We start from the raw sequence: 21,182 nt of genomic DNA on the forward strand, positions 1-21,182 counted from the left end.
AAATAACCTGGCATTAATTTACCCCAAATATATCACCCCCCCCCCCCCAAAAAAAAAAAACCACAAGAAAAAGAAAAGAGGGAATTCGGTGTCTTAAGATGCGATTGAACACGTGTTAAATGCATCTTCAAAACCATAGTAAATTGCAATCAGAAATTTCAGACATGTTCAAAAACACATGCATGTGTGTGAAAGCAGTTATTTCCACCCCCACCCCCATAGGGAAAAAGATAATTCGTTGTCTTAAGATTCTGTACGATTAAAAAGAATGAGCATATTTGAATAACAAAAGACTAATTGTAGGTGTAGAATAACACTTCCATTTCGATGTTTCGTTCCGTTCCATTAAGTACTAATATCCACACGGCTATTGGTATTTAGCGGAACGGAACGGAATCCTATATATATCTATATGTATATTGATTTTTGAAATTAACAATTCCTGACTTTCAGAGTGATCAAATAAACCGATGAAAAAGAAAGCTTCAGCAAAAACAATAGAAAATAACGTGGCATTAATTTACAAAAAAAAAAAAAAAAAAAAAAAAAAAAAAAAAAAAAAACACCTCCTGAAAAAAACCACAAAATAAAAAGAAAAGAGAGAATTCGGTGTCTTAAGATGCGATTACAAAGAATGAGAACACTTAATAACAGACTACTTGGACTTGTAGAGTAACACTTGAAATTCGATGTTTCGTTCCGTTCCGTTAAGTACTAATATCCACATGGCTATTGGTATTTAGCGGAACGGAACGGAATCCTATATACATCTATATGTATATTGATTTTTGAAATTAACAATTCCTCTGACTTTCAGAGTGATCAAATAAACCGATGAAAAAGAAAGCTTCTACAAAAACAGGAGAAAATAACCTGGCATTAATTTACAATCCCACCCCCCCCCCCCAAAAAAAACCACAACAAGAAAAAGAAAAGAGAGAATTCGGTGTCTTAAGATGCGATTGAACACGTGTGAAAATGCGCCTTCAAAACCAAAACAAATTGCAATCAAAAATTTCAGACATGTTCAAAAACACATGCATGTGTGCGAAAGCAGTTATTTCCACCCCCATCGGAAAAAAAGATAATTCGTTGTCTTAAGATTCTGTACGATTAAAAAGAATGAGCATAATTGAATAGCAAGTGTCTAATTTTAGATGTAGAATAACTCTTGAATTTCGATGTTTCGTTCCGTTCCGTTAAATACTAATATCCACACGGCTATTGGTATTTAGCGAAACGGAACGTACCAGCGCAGAAAATATCCATTTTATATAAGTAATAAATGCAAATCGAAAATTAAGCATAGTTTATACATTAACTACAGATACCAACGCAGTAGTAAAGGTCAGATGATTGAACACAATTGTATATTTAAAAAATACAACTTTAAATCCTGGTATTCTGTTTTACAACTCTCTACTTCTCTTAGGCCAGCATCAATGGACACAATTATGTATATAACTAGAAGATTAAAGTCCAGTATTTTATTTTTAAAACCAAATTTTTTTTACAGTGGATTCCCCCTTAGGGTACCCCACAATCGGTTCCGTTCCGTTCCGCAAAGTACCAATAGCCCATATTACATGCAATATTTATATTACGTACAAGCCTAAAATAGATTTCTAAAATTGTCATCACATTTACTGCAGAGACATGTATAGATTCAAATTTATTGATTTGTTCCTGCCCCCATTTGGTCTGGCCCGTCTGATTCAGAAAGTTTCATCCTTTTCTTCTCCCTGTGAATTATTTCAATTAATTCAGTTTCAGTTTCCTCTATAAATGAACTCCAGTGTAAAGATCTTTTCCGGAAATCAAGCACTGGGACAGAACGGGCAATATTTCCTAGTTGTAATTTCTCCTCGTACACATTTATCTTTTCCTGTGCTTCTGTGAAAAAGCCACTTTTAAATTTTTTCATTTCTTCTGTTAAACCTGAACTCAAAAACTTGTAATTGACTGATAGCCAGGAAACTAATATTGCAGCATCATCAAATTCATATTTGTTCTCACCACATCTACGAAATAAAGGTATGTGAGAACTTTCTAAGATAACATCATGTTCTGAATCATAGAACATAACAATCATTGAAGAATTTCCTACTCCAATACATGGAGATAAAAAATGTTTCCTCTCTGGACGTGTTTGCTTCTTAAAGAATGAAAATACTATGGTTTGTGATATAATCTGGGCATTTCCAGACAGGACATTTGGCTTCACTTTCACTTCAACAGGACCTTTTCCTCCAGGACTATCGGGTATGTTTTCCAATGGTCCCACAATGAAGTCATTGTTGATAATTATATCTAAATTCCCATGCCAAACTTCTATATTTCCTATAAAATAAAAAGAAAAATCAAGTACAACCCATGTCAAGTGGAGTTATTTCCCATCTACTCACTTTAATATGAGATAAGTACTATTTTTTTTATACAAGAGGTCAAAGGGCCTTAATGGTCACCTGAATTTGATACAACACAGTAAAGGATCCATAAAAGTATAACATAAAACAAAATAACTACATTGGGTTCCATTTAACCCAATAGTGGTTTATCCAATATTTCTGTTAATCTAATATCATGTCAAAACACCAAACCATTTTTTATATATTCCTTTGTATTTTATTCTAATAAATTAATAATCCAATAGGCAAAATCAATAATTTCTGATAATCCAATATCGTTATCACCAAGTATGATATACAACTTGCATGTTTCACATATTTGACACCAAATTCATTGTGTACTCAGTCTGACAAGGCACCCAAGACAGTCATTGGAAGTCATTATAATCACAGGTGGCCCTATTTATGGGATAACAGGCTGCTGATAACTGCCCTTTGTATACACAATGTTTAATTAAATTGATGATTAGTCTGTTGTTTTTACTTAGTTGTTCAGCTTTGGTATTGAGAAACAATTATGATATGATGATCAGCATGCAGAATTGCACATAGCTAGGACACTGTAAGGCAATTATAAGGAATAGTTGGGTATCTTCACACTGTGCAATTAGATTTTATTTCATTTTAATATCTCAGTGTTTTAACATTTCTTTATTAAATGTCAGAAAATATGGATATTAATCCCCATGAGCCTTAACAGTCACCCAAGTGTACTGCAATACTGCAAAAAAGGCTACCCTAGATAGCTAAAATTCAACCATACATGAATGAAGCAAAATCAAATATCTATACATGGTTTCTAAAAGAGGATGGATGGGGATGACCCCCAGGGCATTTACCAAATATAACTGTCAATGCATCTTATCATGGGCATCAAGAGTACATAGGGTTTAGGGGTGGGGATCTCAACTATTTTAAAAATATTCTCCAAATTGCAAAATGAGAGATAGATTCACGCCCGGGGCTTTTGCCTAACATAATAGTAACTGCATCTTAACATGAGCATCAAGAATACATATAATTCAATAGTGGGGATCTCGACCATTTTCAATATATTTGACCAATAATATAATGAAGGGGGTGGGGATGACCCCAGAAGCACTTGCCTGACATAATAGTTAGTCAATGCATCTTCTCATGAGCATCCAAATTCTATATGGTTGAGGGGCAGGGATCTCAATCATTTTCAAGATGTTTGATCAAATGTATAATGAAGGTGGTGGGGATGACCCCCCGGGCACTTGCCTAACATAATAGTAAATGCATCACAAATACATATAGTTTAGGGGTGGGGATATCAACCATTTTAAAGATATTCTTCCATTCATATAATGACGGGGGTCATCCCAGGGGTGCTTAACATAGCAGTCAATGCATCTTATCATGAGCATCAAGGTAAGGATCTCAACCATTTTCAAGAAAATCTCCAAACTGTATAATGAGGGGGGGGGGGGGGGGACCCCTGGGGCACTTGTCTGACATAATAGTCAATGTGGCTGGGATTTGAACCCCAAACCTTTGCATGCTGGGGTGGAGATTTTAAGTATTTTAAAGATATTCATTGATTAATATGACTATTAAATATATAGTCCCACCCTAATTTAAGAATCCTGGCCCCAGGGGCCATGAATTTCACAATTTATATAGAGGTTTCCCTGTTTGATATAGCCATGTGCTCAGTTTATCTGCTGGATGGCCAGGAGTGGAGAAGAAGATTTTAAAAGAATTAAAGCATTTTGATTATATGACCTATGTAGCCTAGGGGTGAATATTGATCAACATTTTTGGATGTGATTATGATATCTGATATATTTATAGATTTACAATTTATTTAAACATTTTCTGAAATAAGGTCCGACATCAGTTGTTATTGTTATTGATCGATTTCGTCATATATGTGGCACATTTGACTTGCTTGATGGTGACTTTTTTTATGTTGAAGGAGACGGATCATCATACTTTTTGTCCCACCAGACATTGTAACTTTTTAAAACACAATTTAGACTGTTTCTTTTTTCTTAAGTGGTGAGATCAAAGATCGATGTCGGATAAAAATCTAAATTCAGATAGTTAGGGGGAGTAAAAACTCCTGCAAGTTTCTGTAATCCGACATCATTTACACTTTAATGGAAAAAGAAAAAAGACAAGTGACTATTAAAAACCACATAACAATATTATTTACATTTTTTAAAATACACATTTAACAGTAGAAAAAGTATACAGTGTTATTTATACTCGCATGTTTTTACTTCTTAATCAATAAATTTCAACATCCATCATAATTTATTTAGTTTTAAGGGTGGGGTGAAAACTATGTGAATTTAGTTTTTTGTTAGACATTGAACTTTTGATCTTGCCCTTAAAATACATTTGTATTCCAAGACTTTGCTCGTGTTCTTTAGGAAGCCATTTCTAAATCATGAAATTTGATCCCAACTATTAAAAGCGCTTATTTTAAGCCCCACTTTATATCAGCATATCGTCGAAACATCGTATCATATATCGCCTGACAGCCATGAATTTCACAACTGAAGAAAAAGCTTCCCTGCTTTAATATATTCATGTGCTCAGTTTGTCTGCTGGATGGCCAGGAGTGGAGGAGACATTTTTTGAAAGAATTAATGAATTTTGTCCATATGACCCTACATAGCCCTACCCTATTTTAAGAACTCTGGCCCATGGGGCATGAATTGCATAATTTATCTATAGGCTTTCTTGCTTTAATATTATAATCATGCTCTCGGTTTGTCTGCTGGATGGCCAGGAATGGAGAAGAAGATTTTTAAAGAATTCTTTTTTGCCTATATGACCTATATAGTTCCACCTTAATTAAAAAATCTTGACCTCAGGAATTTAATAATTTATGTAAAGGCTTTCCTGATTATTGTAATCATGCACTCATTGACAATTTGTCTGTTGGGTGCCCACAAGTAGAGAAGAAGATTTTTAAAGATTGCACAAATTTTCAGTTTTCACCCATCTGAGGGATGGGGATCCTGAATTTCACAATTCACCTTCTCCTACAGATGCCACATACCAAAGTTGGTTAAGATTGGCTCAGTAGCTTTAGAGAAGAAGTTGGAAAACGTTCAACTGTTTATGGACAGTTGATTGATTGATTAATTGCGGTTTTCTGCTGTTTTGGCAATATTTCAGCCATTTTACGACGGTTAACTAAATGAAATATGTTTGGTTGTGAGTGCTTGAGTTTCCCTGATGGCCCCTAGTGAGCCTACTCTTTTTACTCATGATGTCAAAATGACTCAGAACATTGGCGATCAAAATATGCATATTGAGATTCAAAAATATTAATTTTCTAGACAAAGAATTTAAAGGCTGATTTTTTTGCATGTATATTTTTATATATATATATATATATATATAAAAAATTGAAAGGTGGTAAAAAATCTTTCATATCTACACATGGACAGGCAGTCTTTTAAGATGATGGAAAACAGGTGATCAGAAAAGCTCACTTGAACATCTGGTTCAGGTGAGTTCAAAAGCAACAATAGGGAATAATAGTGAGGATTGGTCTTACCTATACTCGTATCCCCATATTGACCTGTCATCTTGCAAGATCTATCATCACAAAAGCACTGATCACCTTTTTTACCAGGAATACCTTTGTCAATAATGAAACAGTTGGAAGTTGCAAGTTTTCCAAAAAGATGATTTGTCAACAGCACAGTAAGTTCAATTTCACTTAACTTCTGTGGGTCAAGATTTATTCTTCTTTCTGAAATAATGAACAAAGTAATATTGAAAATGGACTTCAAATTGTGTTAAAACATCTAGGTAATCAAAGAAAATAGAGCTCGCTTTGACATTATATCACCTTTATAAGGCACCCATTATTATATATCACATTTTTGATATTGTAAACCTGATAATATTATCAACTATGATTGATTATCATGTATGTAATGATATAATATATATCTGATAAAACATACATACAACATTATCAGATTGTATATTATGTACAAGAGACCCATGGGTCACCTGAACAGCAGTTCATAGTAATTAACAAGCATGAGCAAAACTATCTTTATACCAGCACCTTGGTTCAGAAAAAATTCCAAAGGTAACTACTAAAAATTCATCATGTGATTATCATATATATATCCCCCTTGTAGAGAAGTATGGCCCTTTGTTCAAAGACATTTTACCTTAGAATGGTCTGTGCCAAGAATGGTTGAATTTAACCTAGTGGTTCTTGAGAAAAAAAATTTTAAAAGTCGTCAATGTAATTTCACTATTTTGCTAAAATCTCATTTATCAAGATTCTTGAAAAACTCCAAGCAAAGGGCAGAGGCGTATGTGAAGAATAAATGATAACTCTGCAAAGGAGATGGAACTAAGAAAAATGACTTGCCCATGGGCAAGTTCCTAATGATTTTTCACTTGCCCAAACAAACAAGCTGAAGAAGCAGCGGGACAGGGAAACTTGAGAGAACTGTATATGGTCACAAAGAAGCTCTCCTTTAAGTTCCAGCAGACAGACAAGCCAGTGAAGGACAAGAACGGGAATCCTCTCACAACAACAGAAGAACAATTGAAGAGATGGGTAGAACACTTTGGAGAGCTATTAAATAGACCAACACCAGATATGCCTCCAGACATACAACCAGCCAATGCAGACCTCCCAATCAACTGCGACAAGCCAACAAAGACAGAGATCAGGAGAGCAATTACCACACTTAAAAATGGAAAAGCAGCAGAACCTGACGAGATACCAGCAGAAGCCATCAAAGCTGATACAGAGACAGCTGTTAACATCTTACACAACCTCTTCAAGAAGATCTGGGAGGAAGAGAACATCCCGGAGGAATAGAAAGAAGGCATCCTCATTAAGCTACCAAAGAAGGGAGATCTTAGGGACTGCAGTAACTACCGGGGAATTATGCTCCTGTCAGTTCCTGGCAAGGTCCTCAACATGATCCTTCTTGAGAGGATGAAAGAGGCAGTGGACCCAAAGCTCCGTGACCAGCAGGCTGGTTTTAGACGCAACAGATTATGTGCTGATCAGATAGTCAGTCTGCATATCATCATCGAACAATCACCGGAGTGGAAGTCAACCCTCTATATCAACTTCATCAACTACGAGAAAGCGTTCGACAGGGTGAACCATGAGACACTGTGGAAGATACTGAGACACTATGGAGTACCCGAGAAGCTCATCTCCCTGATTCGTAACACCCACCAAGGCATGACATGCAGGGTCACCCATGCTGGCCAGATGTCCGAGAGTTGAGGTCAAGACAGGAGTTCGACAAGGACGTTTGTTGTCACCATTCCTCTTCCTCTTGGTTATTGACTGGATCATGAGGACTACCACATCAAGCAGGAACAATGGTATACAGTGGACACTCCTGATGCAACTCGACTTTGCAGATGACCTGGCTCTCCTTTCGCACAACCACAGTCAGATGCAGGACAAAACAACTCACCTTGTAACAACATCAGCAGGAACGGGACTCAAGATCAATTTGAAGAAAACAGAATTGATGAAGATCAACACCACTGTCCAATTACCAGTCACAGTTGGTGGTGAGCCCATCAAAGAAGCTGAGTCTTTCATCTACCTGGGGAGTGTGATGGACAGACAGGGTGGTACAGACCGCGACATCAAGTCAAGAATCAGCAAGGCACGAGCAGCGTTTACCATACTAAAGAACATATGGGCCTCAAAGAACATCCGCATTAATACCAAACTGCGGATCCTCAACTCCAATGCTAAGTCCGTCTTACTGTATGGAGCAGAGACATGGAGAATGACCAAAGGAAGTGGGGCTGGATTGGACACACCCTAAGGAAGCCATCTTCCAGCACCACATGCCAGGCCCTGACCTGGAAACCGCAGGGCAAGAGAAAGAGGGGACATCCAAGAAACACCTGGAGGCGTGACTCCGAGGCAGAACTAAAAGTGCAAGACATGACCTGGCACGACGCCGCAAAAGCAGCCCAGAATCGTGCTCGTTGGAGGACTGTCGTTGATGGCCTATGTTCCTCACGGAATGACAGACCTAAGTAAGTAAGTAAGTAATCTGAAAAAGCACTTGCCCTGAGCATCGGGCAATGGGATTTGTCAGCCCCTGTACTTGATATAAAAAATATGTCATACCACCTATTCAAACAACATACCATATTTGAACTTAATAGGACAACCATAAAAAAAATTATTAGCCTAGAAGACAACATAAAATTTGTGGATGGATGAAAGACAGACAGAAAGACAAAGTGATTACTATATAGGGCACCCACAAATTCTTGCAGGGCCCCAATTATGTTGACTTGTCATCTGGAGACCTTTATAAATTGACTAGTTGGAAAATGGATCAAGATGGCAGCTAGGGGCATTAAGGTAGTACTCTACATCGTCATAATGGCTGACTTCCTTTAAAAACATGGATGACAAAATCGATGTCAGCAATATTAGACTTTTCCTTTTCCATTTAAATACGTAGCTGAGTAGCTCAGTAGGTTAACACGTTGACTGCAAAAAGAAAAAAAAAAAAAAAACACGTTGACTGCTGAACTGTAGGTCGCAGGATCGAATCCAGCAGGGGTTTTAATTTTTTTTCCAGATTACCTTCTACTAAAACTGTATTTTTTGACAAAATAAAGTAAATTTGAAAATTTTCAACTTCAAAATATTGTTTTACATATCCTCCACTTTTCATCTACATCAAATTTCTCCGGTGTAGCATACCTCCTTAACACACTTTCATATAATCCGAGATTCCTCCGACTCTTACCCCTGCTTTTATATTCTGACATGTGCGGGGGAGACACATGTCACAATATAAAAGCGGGGTTAAGAGTCGGAGGAATCTTGGATTAACTTTCATATATATTGAGTTCCTAGTGATGATGATTTCTTAGTAAGCGAAGCAACAGGAGTGCAACATGTCTTTGCTGGTGCTTTTTGGTATCAATCAACACAAATTGTGTCCAATATTTATCACCTAACTAATCTATGTAATGTTCATCCTCTGAATAGGTGTTTTAGTGTCTTTATTGAAAGTAATGGCAAATTCCGAGCAATGCTGAATAAGTGCGACACACACTTAATATGATGCAAATCGTCTCTATAAAATTGACAAAACAGTCAAGAAATTTCATATCAACGTTGCTGTGTAAGAGGGAAGGAGGCTGAATTCCATATTTGCACATTGAGTTTTTGTTTTGATTTAAATATATTCGCAGAAGTATCACTATCAGACATTGTAGCACTTTTCTTCTTTTCACATGAAACATGAAGAGATGTACTCCTTGGTTGTTTTTCTTGGTTGTACGGGATATATTTACTCTCGCTAAAGACACAGGTATATACTATTTACTAAACATACCAGTTTGCTCAGATTGTGTCAATCCCTAAAGTAAAGGATTTTTTTTTTATCGTGTTTTCTAGAAAAAATCTCGCTATAGGGGAAGTGTTCCCAACATGTTAAACCATGTGCTCTAATATCTGTGGAAACGTGCGAAGTCTTTCCTAACCCCCTTGTTTCCACAGAAATTATTTGTGCTCATGTTTAGAAATTGTCTGTAGTAGCAATGCGAAAGCTCGCTAGGCGGCGCTGTCGAACGTAAATACTGTTATGGCGGAATTCTGACCTCAATTGACATCGCTTGTATTACGTGGTTTTACCCTATGAAAACGCCAGAGATGTCCGAATATATCGGCTATTTTTAGTAGGAAATCCTTTCTACATGACGTATTTGACCAAAATTTTCCCGGGCTGTGTCAGGAAGTAAGTACAAAATCTCACTGAACTTTTTGTCGATGTTTTTCTTATACTTATAATAGAAATACGCATACGTAATGCACATCAAAATGTTGTTTAATTATGTAAGTGAACATATGGAAACAAAAATGTCTTAGAATGAAGCGTAGTAGAAGCGAAAAGACGATTGTTCATGCTGACATGGAAATTCTAAGAACGATAACTCCACCATTGCATTTAACGCTGGTATCAAAAAATGTTTATCAAAAACTGTTTATAAATGATTGCAAGCAATGAAGAATTAATTTGAAGGTGAAATGACAATAATTCATGTAAATTCAACAAGTTAGGATGTTTTTGTTAATCCAATAGTTTATGCAATCGTCAATTATTCTATTTAAATTTTAATTATGAATTTTACTTTTTCTGTTTTAATTTTAGTGGACGAATATTCTCAACTTCTTCTTTTCTTCTCATAAAGCACCCAATAATTACCTGATTAAGATGTACATATATCATATTTACTATTGTAGTACTTAGTGTTCATGAGGATTTTTTAAGACTTTTGTAGATATACATGGCAAAGTTGGGACCATTTTTTTTTTATATGTGTAAGGATCTTTGGTTACAAAAGTTACAGTGTTCTTCATTTTTGTTTTATTCTTGAATAAACTCACAGGTAGTGAGTTTTTTTATAGCATGCTCTCATAGATAGTGAGTTTCCCTAGCTAAAATCTATAATTTACATCTCCAGGCAGAGAAAATGTACACCAAACACAAGAATGTCTCCTCCTCCCTCTTTTCTTGTTTATTTCAATAATAAGATATATTTATATCTTTTCTTAAATTAAAATTTTTATATGGATGTATAATGTCAATTCTGAGATCTATCTTTTTTTAATTATATTATTATTAAAATTCTTTATGGAAAATAACAAATATATTTTGAATTTATATTTGATGGAAGTAGATACATATAAAATTTTCTTCCTAGCTAAATTGCTACAAATGATATCATTATATATTTTTTTCTTGCAGGTACCATAATTTTTCCCCAAGCAGAGTGAGAAACATCCCTAGTTTTCTTCATAATTTTGGAAAAACTTGATTGTAGGTAAGTTACTAAAAAAATTAATTTTGTTAGCTGTAAATTTGCTACCGTTTTGTATGAAATGTTATAATTGTTTTGACAATCAAATTAATTAATGCTGCACTTTAATTATGTGGATTGAGATTGTATAGTAGAAGGAAAAGATGTAAATTAAATTTTATTACATTTTTAGGGAGAAGATTCAAGTTCCATGGACCGATATTTGTGTAGGATTTATTGACTGTATTTTTCTCAATGAGGATCATTATAAATCATAAATAAATCATTTGTAGACTGTTAATTCATATTTTAGTAGTTGTTTGTTTGAACTAAGAACCTAATGGAGAAATCCTGAAATTTTGAGGAGGAAACAGCGAAAAATAAAAAAGATATAGACCTGGGTTACTTTTTCTTCCGTTTCTAAATCAGGCCTCAAATTTTAAATGAATTTATCGAATGTTCACAAACCCATAACTTTCTCATTTTTGAAGGTATTAAGCTCAAATAAACTGCAATATGTTTCATTTGACCAACTAATAACAAATACATGCAGAAAAACCTTTTAAGTTAATGTTAAAAATTTCATGTGGCATTGCTATCTGTAGCTGTATGAGTGTATCTACTCACCTTCCTTTTTGAAATCTAAAAGTTTTCCAAGCAAAAGTCTATCTGTCTTGTCTTCTGGTATCGTTTCCCGAGACAAATACTTTGTAACCAATGTAATACCTTTTCGAAATACATCCCCGAACAAATACTCGACACTGTGCCCGTCAATATCACAAAAAGCTTTTGAGAATGGAGCGCCGCCGCCTCCAACTGTTGCATTGCTTCGTTTAATCCTAAACGGTAAAAGTTTCACTGCATTTGGAAACCATTCATTGGTAAAACATAAAGAATGTGTCGCATTTGCAAATGCAAACTTTAAAATATGATTTTTATTGTCATAATCAGACGCCATCTTATTTACTCCAAAACGAGGGTAGCAGGGAACAGTTTCGCACTAGATGGGCGCAAATACGAAACTAAGACACGTGGTCAGTTGCGGAAGAAATTCCAGAGAAAACATGCATTGCCTGATCCAGCAAAAGGTCTGTAGCTGAGAGGGAAGTGGATGGCCCCATATAAAAAGTAGATTTTTAAGAAGGACATACAGGGTTCTTGATTGCGCACAGTGTCTAAATCTCGGTAAATGCATGGGAGTGGTGGAATCCAGCTGTTTACATCAAAGTTTACGGTCTTTTCATTGGGATACAACACTAAATTTAAAACTGGATCACTTCACAAAATACGACAAGGAACACAATCACAACCTTTGACACTTTATGCAGAAACAGAAAAAATGTGAAATATAAGAAGAATCCAGCGATAGTCATCAAACATAAACTTTATTCATATGGATATAATACTTAATCTAAAACTACATCAATTCACAGAATAAATCAGAAAACATATGTATAACATTATGAAGGTTATACAGATACAGAAATCATGTGCAACAGAAGAAAAACCCTGCTGTTGACATCAATCATAAACTAATTTATTAATGATACAAAAAGAGGTTGAGGCAATCAAATTTCTCAGAATACATCAAGAAACATCAGCATATCATTATACAGGTTTTGTCAATACATAAATCTTATGCGATATAAGAAGATCCCAGCGGTTACCAAGCATAAACTTTTCATTGGGATACAAAATTAAACCCAAAACCTGGATCTTTTCATAGAATCAAAACAAAAAAAAATCATCTGCATAACATTCTGCAAGTTCTGCAGATACAGAAATCATGCTCAATAAAAGAAGAATCCAGCGGTTGGCATCATTCATAAACTCATTTTATCGGGATACAACACTATATCCAAGACTCCACAGAATACGGCAAAAACACGACCATAACATACTGCAGGGTAGCCGATACAGAAATTATTTGCAGTATAAAACGAATCCATCGGCTGACTTCACGCATAAACTTTTTTCACTGCGTTACAAAACTAAATTCAAAACTGGATCAATTCACTGAATACATTAAGAAACACCTACAAGATAAGATAAGTTTATTCTAATTTTGGGCCCAGAGGGCATAACAGCAAGACTGCTTATAAAGAAGGAAATTTCAAAAAATGTTTACAACATTAATTACAGATTACATGAACTGCCAACTACATGTGGATGCAGCATGTAGGGGAAACGAGTACATACATATATATGAATTGCAAATCAGGTGTATACACAAGTAAATGGACATTATATAACCGTCTGCAGTTTATACAGAGTCAGATATTTTGTGCAAAATAAGACGAATGATGATTTCTGGATGGGTTAATCTGCAAAATATTATTAAGCAAGTTCTGAGATATCAGCTTTTCTGTGATGGAGGTACGTTCAGTGTTCTGTTGAACACTTTGGTGGGTACAAGATGTATAGACTAGCTATGTAAATAAGGATAAAAGTTATGAAGGCGTAAATTTTGTGTATATCAGCCATTGGTATACATTCAACTGAAGAATATTTATTTGAACTAGGCCATTACATTAAATATGAAATTATTTTTTATTTCCGTGGCCGAGTGGTTAGATCATCGTGCTCAAAATCACATGGCCTCTCACCTCTGTCGGTGCGAGTTCGAATCCCACTCGCGCCGGTAAGTGAGAAAGTTTCCCAGTTTACTTTCGGAAGGTCGGTAGTCTCTTCTCAGGTATATTGTATCTGGGTTCTCTCTTCCACCAATAAAAACTGGGCGCCACCAGATAACTGAAAATTATTGAGTGTGGCGGAAAACACCAATCATTATCAAATACTCAAACTTACTAAATTTGTGTGTCCCAGCAGATTGGGTGGTTGCATGATGTCTAATAGTCATCCTTTAAGTAATATATGAAGGCAGCGATCAGCATTTGTACCCACCGCGTGTGGACGAAAGTATGTTTTGCGTCTCACCGTGCGTAAGAGTTCCACAAAGGGAAAGAACTATAGGGCAACTCGGAAATTGCGTAAGGGATAACATTTCTAAGTGGTTGAAAACACTCAACCCAACACTGGATCAATTAACAGATATCAAGAAACATCTGCAAGCCATTCTGCAGGTTATACCAATACAGAAATCGTGTGCAATATAGGAGGAATCAGGCTAATGACATCGAAGCACCGTTTGTGAAGAACTTAGGTACATGGTTTGATAAGATAATATGCATGCAATTTAAGCAAATTTCATCTGTGTCCCGTGCTTGCTATCATCAGCTATGTAATATCGGACGAATACGGTCGGTCATTAAAGAAGATGCGTGCAAGACCTAGCTTAGTATATTCCCCCATGACATCTCAGCTCGACTACGCCAATGCTCTTCTTTTCGGTGTCATTACAACCGACCTGGCTAAACTGCTAATGTAGTTTTGATATTATCTGCCATTATAATTTACTTTTATAACATACCATGCAGTTTTTACTATGTTCAGCGCTCTAGAGTGATTATCATATAAGGCGCTATATAAACAAATATTATCATTTATTATCATTAAATCAAAAACTGACCATTTCACAGAATACGTCAGGAAAAAGCATAACAATCTGCATGTTAAGCCGATACAAAAGTCGAGTTCAATATTAGAGGAAACCTGCGGTTGACATCAAACATACAATCCTCTCTGCTATGCAACATTAAATCCAAAACCGAATCACTTTATAAAATACACACAAAAACAAAAACAAAACAAAAAAAATTGTATAATATTCTGCAGGTCTTACAGATACATAAGTCATGTGCAATTAAAGAAGAATCCATTGCTTGACATCTGCGATAAAATTCTTCTTCTTTTTCTTTTTTTGAGATATAAGTAGGTACAGAAATCACGTGGAATATAGGAAGAATCCATCGATTGAAATCAAATCCATTTAGTTGAGATGCAACATTAAATCCAAAACTGGATTCAAAGAATTAAAAAAACATCTGCATCCCATTCTGCAGATTATGCCGATACAGAAATAATGTGCAATATCAGAAGAATTCAGCGGTTAACATTAAACAATTTCATTAAGATAAAAAAAAAAGTGGTTGAAGACACTCAATCCAAAAGTGGATCACTTCACAGAAATACATAAGAATTATACAGGTGAAGCAGATATCCAGCTGTTGACATCTATCATAACCCAGTTTATCTGGATACAGGAAGAGGTTTCATACTTTCAATTTAAAACTGGTTTTCTTCACAGAGTACATCAAGAAACATCTGTAAACCATTTTGTAGGCTATGCAGATACAGAAATCGTGTGCAATATAAGAAATTAGCAATTAGTTAACATCAACATTAACATCGACAGGGGATGCTTACTCCTACTAGTCACCTGATCCCACCTCTGGTATATCCAGGGGTCAGTGTTTTCCCAACTCTCTAATTTGTATTACTTATAGGAGTTATGAGATTGATCACTGTTCGTTATCTTCACCTTTCATCAAACATTTATGATTAACTCTTTTCGTTGGAATAAAACACTAAATCCAAAACTGGACCACTTCACAAAATACAGCAAGAAACATCGGCCTAACATTATACGTGCTATCCAGATACAGAAATCGCATGTAATATAGGCAGAATCTAGCCAATGGTATCAACATAAATAATTGTCACCGGGATACAATAAATCCAAAACTGGATTTCAATATAGAATGCGTCACGAAACATCTGCATAACATTTTGCAAGTTATGTCGCTGTAGAAATCATGTGGAACATCATAAAAATCCAGCTGTTGACATCAATCTTACACTCATTTCATTGTGATAAATGAAGTGGTGGAAAACACTCAATCCAAAATTGGATCACAGAAACATAGGCACACCATTCTGCAGGCTATGCAAATAAAGAAATCGTGCTCAATATATATAAGAAATCCAGCGATTGATTTTCCTTTCGTGGAATACAAGACTAAATTCAAAACTGGATCACTTCACAAAATACATCAGATCTTTCTGCAGATTATGCAGATACTCAAATCGAGTGCAATATAACAAGAATTCAGCGATTGGCATCAAACATAAACTCATTTCATTGGGATACAAGACTAAATCCAAAACTGGATTGCTTCTAAGCAAAATACACCAAGAAACATCGACATAACATTATACAGATTTTAAGCAGATATCCAGCTGTTGACATCTATCATAACTCAGTGTTTCTGAATACAGGAAGAGGTTTCATACTTTCAATTTAAAACTGGTTTTCTTCACAGAGTACATCAAGAAACATCTGTAAACATTTTGTAGGCTATGCAGATACAGAAATCGTGTGCAATATACGAAAAACCCAAACGTTAGCATTAAACATTGGAATTACAACAATAAATCCAAAACTGGACTTCAATATAGAATGCCACAAGAAAAATCTGCAAAACATTCTGTAGGTTATGCAGCGATTGACATCAAACATAAACTCCTTTCGTTGGGTTACAACACTAAATCCAAAACTGGATCACTTCACAAAATACATCACGAAACATCTGCTTAACATACTACAGGTTAAAGATACTAGAACCTCAACTGGATTACTACCTTGAATACATCAAGAAACATCAACATAACCTTTGGCAGTTTATGCAGAAACCATGGGCAATATAAGAAGAATACAGCGGTTGTCATCAAACATAAACTTTATTCATTTAAATATCAATCTGAAAACATCTGTATAACATTCTGAAGGTTATACAGATACAGAGAGATCATGTGGAACATAAGAAAAATTCAGCTGTTGACATCAATTATAATCGGGACACAACAAGAGTTTAAGAACATTTAATCCAAACTGGATCACTTTGCAGAATGCATCAAAGAACATCTGCACACCATTCTGCAGGTTATCCAGGTACATAAATCATGCGCAATGTAAGAAGAATTCAGCGATTGACGGCAAACATAAACTCCTTTATGTTCATTGGGATTAATAAAATGGTTGAAAACACTTAATCCAAAACTGGATCACTTCAAAGAATACATCAAGAAACATGTGCATACTATTCTGTAGGCCACGCAGTTACAGAAGTCGTGTGCAATATACTGAAAGTTCAAGTGAGCTTTTCTGATCGCCTGTTGTCCGTCGTTTGTAAACTTTTCACATTTTCGACTTGTTTTACAGAACCACTGGGCCAATTTTAACCAAACTTGGCACAAAGCATTCTTGGGTGAAGGGCGTTCAAGTTTGTTCAAATGAAGGGTCACGCCCCCTTCGAAGGGGAGATAATCAGAAAAATTCAAAAATAGGGTGGGGTCATTTAAAAATCTTCTTCTCAAGAACCATTGGGCCAGAAGAGCTGAAATTTACCTGAAAGCTTCCTGGCATAGTGGAAATTCAAGTTTGTTAAAATCATGACCCCCAGGGATAGGATGAGCCACAATAGGGGATCAAAGTTTTACACACAACTACTAGTATATAGGGAAAATCTTAAAAAATCTTATTCTCAAGAACCACTGGGCTAGGAAAGTACAAATTTACATGAAAGCTTCCCGACATAGTGCAGATTCAAGTGTGTTGAAACCATGCCCTCCGGGGGTTGGAATGGGGCCACAATAGGGGAACAACGTTTTACATACAATTATATAAGGAAAATAATTAATCTTCTGAGGGATCACTGGACCAGAAACGTTTACAATTAAATGAAAGCTTCCTGACATAGTGCAGATTAAAGTTTGTTAAATTCATGTCCCCGGGGGTAGGGTGGGTCCACAACAGGGGATCAAAGTTTAACATACAAATATATACAGGGATTTCAACAGCCTCGATTGAAGTCAGCATTTCGCAAATTCTATGGTCGTTATAACGATTTAGTTCGTCAGTACAACCTCGCATTGGGTCAAATGCTGTCTGACGTGTTTCATACCGATTGTTAAGCCATTCTTGGCACACTGATTTTGACTGCGGGTAACTCCGTTTACCTAATCAGGATATAGGGCTCATGGCGGGTGTGACCGGTCGACAGGGGATGCTTACTCCTCCTAGACACCTGATCCCACCTCTGGTGTGTCCAGGGGTCCGTGTTTGCCCAACTATCTATTTTGTATTGCTTATAGGAGTTATGAGATTGATCACTGTTCGTTATCTTCACCTTGCATAGAGAAAATCTTAAAAATCTTTTTCTCATGAACCATGGGACCAAAGAAGTTTACATTTACATGAAAGCTTCCTGACATAGTGCAGATTCAAGTTTTTAAAAATCATGGCTGCCGAGGGTAGGTTTGGACCACTATTGGGATCAAAGTTTTACATGCGAATATATAGGGAAAATCTTTAAATATGGGCCAGGGTGACCTCGGTGAACGATGTGGCCTCTTGTTTTAAATTAATTCTGCTTCATAAGGTTAGCTAACAAAGGAACACAATTGGTGCCCATGGGATTTCCAACAGACCTGATCATCAAAGAGTACGAAAATACTGTCAATGAGAAACTCCAGAAACTAGCAATTAACATCAAACATAAACTCCTTTCATAGGGATAAAACACTAAATCCAAAACTGGATCACTTCACAAAATAAATTAAAGAATCGTCATAACATTCTGTAGGTTAAGCAGATATCCTAGCTGAACTCATTTTATCAGGATATAATAGGTTTAAAACTTTAAACTGTATTGCTTTACAGAATACATCAAGAAACATCTGCATATCATTGTGCAATTTAATACATTAATCATGAGCAATATAGGAGGAATCCAGCCATTGACATCAAACATAAACTATTTTCATTGGGAAACATCACTGAATCCAAAACTGGATCACTTCACAGAATACGTCAAGAAACAACTGCATAACATTCTGCAGGTTAAGCCGATACAGACATCTAAGAAGAATCCATTTGTTGACATCAAACATAAACTACATTAATTTGGATACAAGAAGAAGTTAAATACACTAAACCCAAAAGTGGACAAGAATTTATGCAGATTAAGAGATTAGGTGCAACACCCATTATGTGCAACATTAAAAAATGACATCAATCATAAAATTAATATGATTTATTATAAACAATTGAAATTAATACGATTCATTAGAAACAATTTCCTCATTTTCATAAAGAAATGCCATTAATATAGTTGTACAGTGAACATGAACACCCTCAGCGTTTTATGGAAACAATCTCTTTGTTACATGTAAATATATTTTTTCTTATCTGCAAATCAAATACATGTATTACCAACAAAAATCTCACCAAAAGCAAGAAAAATAGTGGTTTAGTTCTTTATAACAGGAATTTCCTTATAACCGAGTTCTTTATAACCAGTTTGTTGTACAAGAATTTAGGAGAATATTGGACGAGGTATTTCAAATCCCCTTTATAACCAAGAATTATTTGTTTTCGCGTTCCTTATAAACGAGTTTTATTAAATCAAATATTTCATTTTCTATAACAAAATAATGGTCACCATGTATATTTATGATAATGTTTCCCCGAAAAAAAAAAGATAAAATGTAGGAGTATTTCAGTATTCGACACAATTCCATATATATACGCTTTTCATAGAGAGGTAAATTCGAAACTAGAACTGGCAAAAAAACATTCCCCCCTCCCTTTTTTCATATCAACAAGAAAATGCAAAAATCGGTTGATTTTTATCTCATGTCAACTTAATTTAAGGGAAATTCGATTAAATATCTATTAATTACATAAAAAATTATGTGTATTTGACTTGCATATTTTCTGTAAACATGACAAGAAAAGCAACATAACCTAAGAAAGCCAACTAGATTAAATTTTTTCGGCTTGGCCGTAGCAAAATATTGTTCATAATAGTAAATAAATTCATACATCTAGGAAGAGGGTTTTGATTGGTTGTATATTGCTTTACGTCCCTCTCGAGAATATTTCACTCATATGGAGACGTCACCATTGCCGGTGAAGGGCTGCAAAATTTAGGCCTATGCTCGGCGCTTACGGCCTTTGAACAGGGAGTGATCTGCTGTGACACGGGACCTCGGTTCGAAGAACCGCCCCATATAGTCGCCTCTTATGACAAGTAAGGGGTACTGAAGACATATTCTAATCAGGATCTAACTGGGATGTATATACGATCCTTTTTTACAAATCTTTAAAATTCAAGATTATTTTCAATTTTTTGCACCATGTATATTACACTGTCTATGAAATGATTAATTTACTCGAAAATCACATTGATTTCGAATCCCCAGTCAAGTGCGTACCTTATCGAAAATCCCAGATAAGGACGGATTGTCGGTGTTACATATATATATATATATATATATATATATTACATTACGTTAACACCTTGTCTGGATTGTATTTTACTATTCCAATCTATTATATACTTTTAAAATTGCTCATTTTTGCCACACTATGTCACTACATTAATATTCTAACACAAGAACATTTTTGAAAAACTAATAACTAATAATTCTTGGATTTATGCTAATCTAGATTTTTTTCCTACAATTCCTCTTTTTAAAAAATGGGGGGAGGGATTGGCATGGCCTACAGTAATATCGGCCGAGATTCGGACTGACAGTCAAGCCGAATCTCAGCCGAGATTAGGCCTACAGACTAAACAATTCCTAATTGCTTTAAAGTACAAGAACTTGTACCTCAACCTCTACTTATTCTTTATCCTTAAAATTGTCTATGATTTTACTTTAAAATGTCCTAGAGCTCTATGCAAACCATCTAGGAAAATTCCCACGTACGCATCAACAAATGACTGAAATATCTACAATTTATTCAATCTGCAAAAATAGTCATATACATGTATTCTTAATGTGCACATGTGAAAAGGTGATAATAACGAACAGTGATCAATCTCATAATTTATATAAGGAATACAAGTCTGTACATATCAGAGACTGGATCAAGCGCCTGGCAGGAGTAAGTATCCCCTGTCGACTGGTCACACCCGCCATGAGCCTTATATCTTTGATCAAGTAAACGCACTGGTGCTTTAAGAGTAGGACTTCAGGTCCCCTTCC

The 21,182-nt window shown here is 35.5% G+C and overlaps 1 protein-coding gene and 1 long non-coding RNA gene across 2 annotated transcripts; one reads left to right on the forward strand and one right to left on the reverse strand.

Moving 5' to 3' along the window:
- Positions 1–1,294: 1,294 nt before the first annotated feature.
- On the reverse strand, positions 1,295–15,268 carry LOC125679305 (uncharacterized). Its single transcript, XM_048918424.2, has 3 exons — positions 11,856–15,268; positions 5,950–6,147; positions 1,295–2,340 (listed from the first exon to the last, which is right to left on the reverse strand). Exons 1-3 carry the CDS (start codon positions 12,184–12,186, stop codon positions 1,673–1,675), a joined length of 1,197 nt encoding a protein of 398 aa, XP_048774381.1. The 5' UTR covers positions 12,187–15,268; the 3' UTR covers positions 1,295–1,672.
- Positions 8,754–11,529, forward strand: LOC130051804 (uncharacterized). The gene is made up of 2 exons (XR_008800063.1): positions 8,754–11,252; positions 11,422–11,529. It is a non-coding gene; the product is annotated as an uncharacterized LOC130051804 (long non-coding RNA).
- Positions 15,269–21,182: the final 5,914 nt, after the last annotated feature.

Source organism: Ostrea edulis, chromosome 2 (genome assembly GCF_947568905.1).
Source record: "Ostrea edulis chromosome 2, xbOstEdul1.1, whole genome shotgun sequence".
NCBI classification, from domain to species: Eukaryota; Metazoa; Mollusca; class Bivalvia; order Ostreida; family Ostreidae; genus Ostrea; species Ostrea edulis.

Excerpts from the sequence above, each read along its gene's own strand:
- LOC125679305 (XM_048918424.2), bottom strand. The coding sequence starts at position 12,186 with ATGGCGTCTGATTATGACAATAAAAATCATATTTTAAAGTTTGCATTT. Across the intron at positions 6,148-11,855 it reads TTTAGATTTCAAAAAGGAAG|AAAGAAGAATAAATCTTGAC; the intron begins GTGAGTAGATAC and ends TCATTATTTCAG. Across the intron at positions 2,341-5,949 it reads ATATGGGGATACGAGTATAG|GAAATATAGAAGTTTGGCAT; the intron begins GTAAGACCAATC and ends TTTATTTTATAG.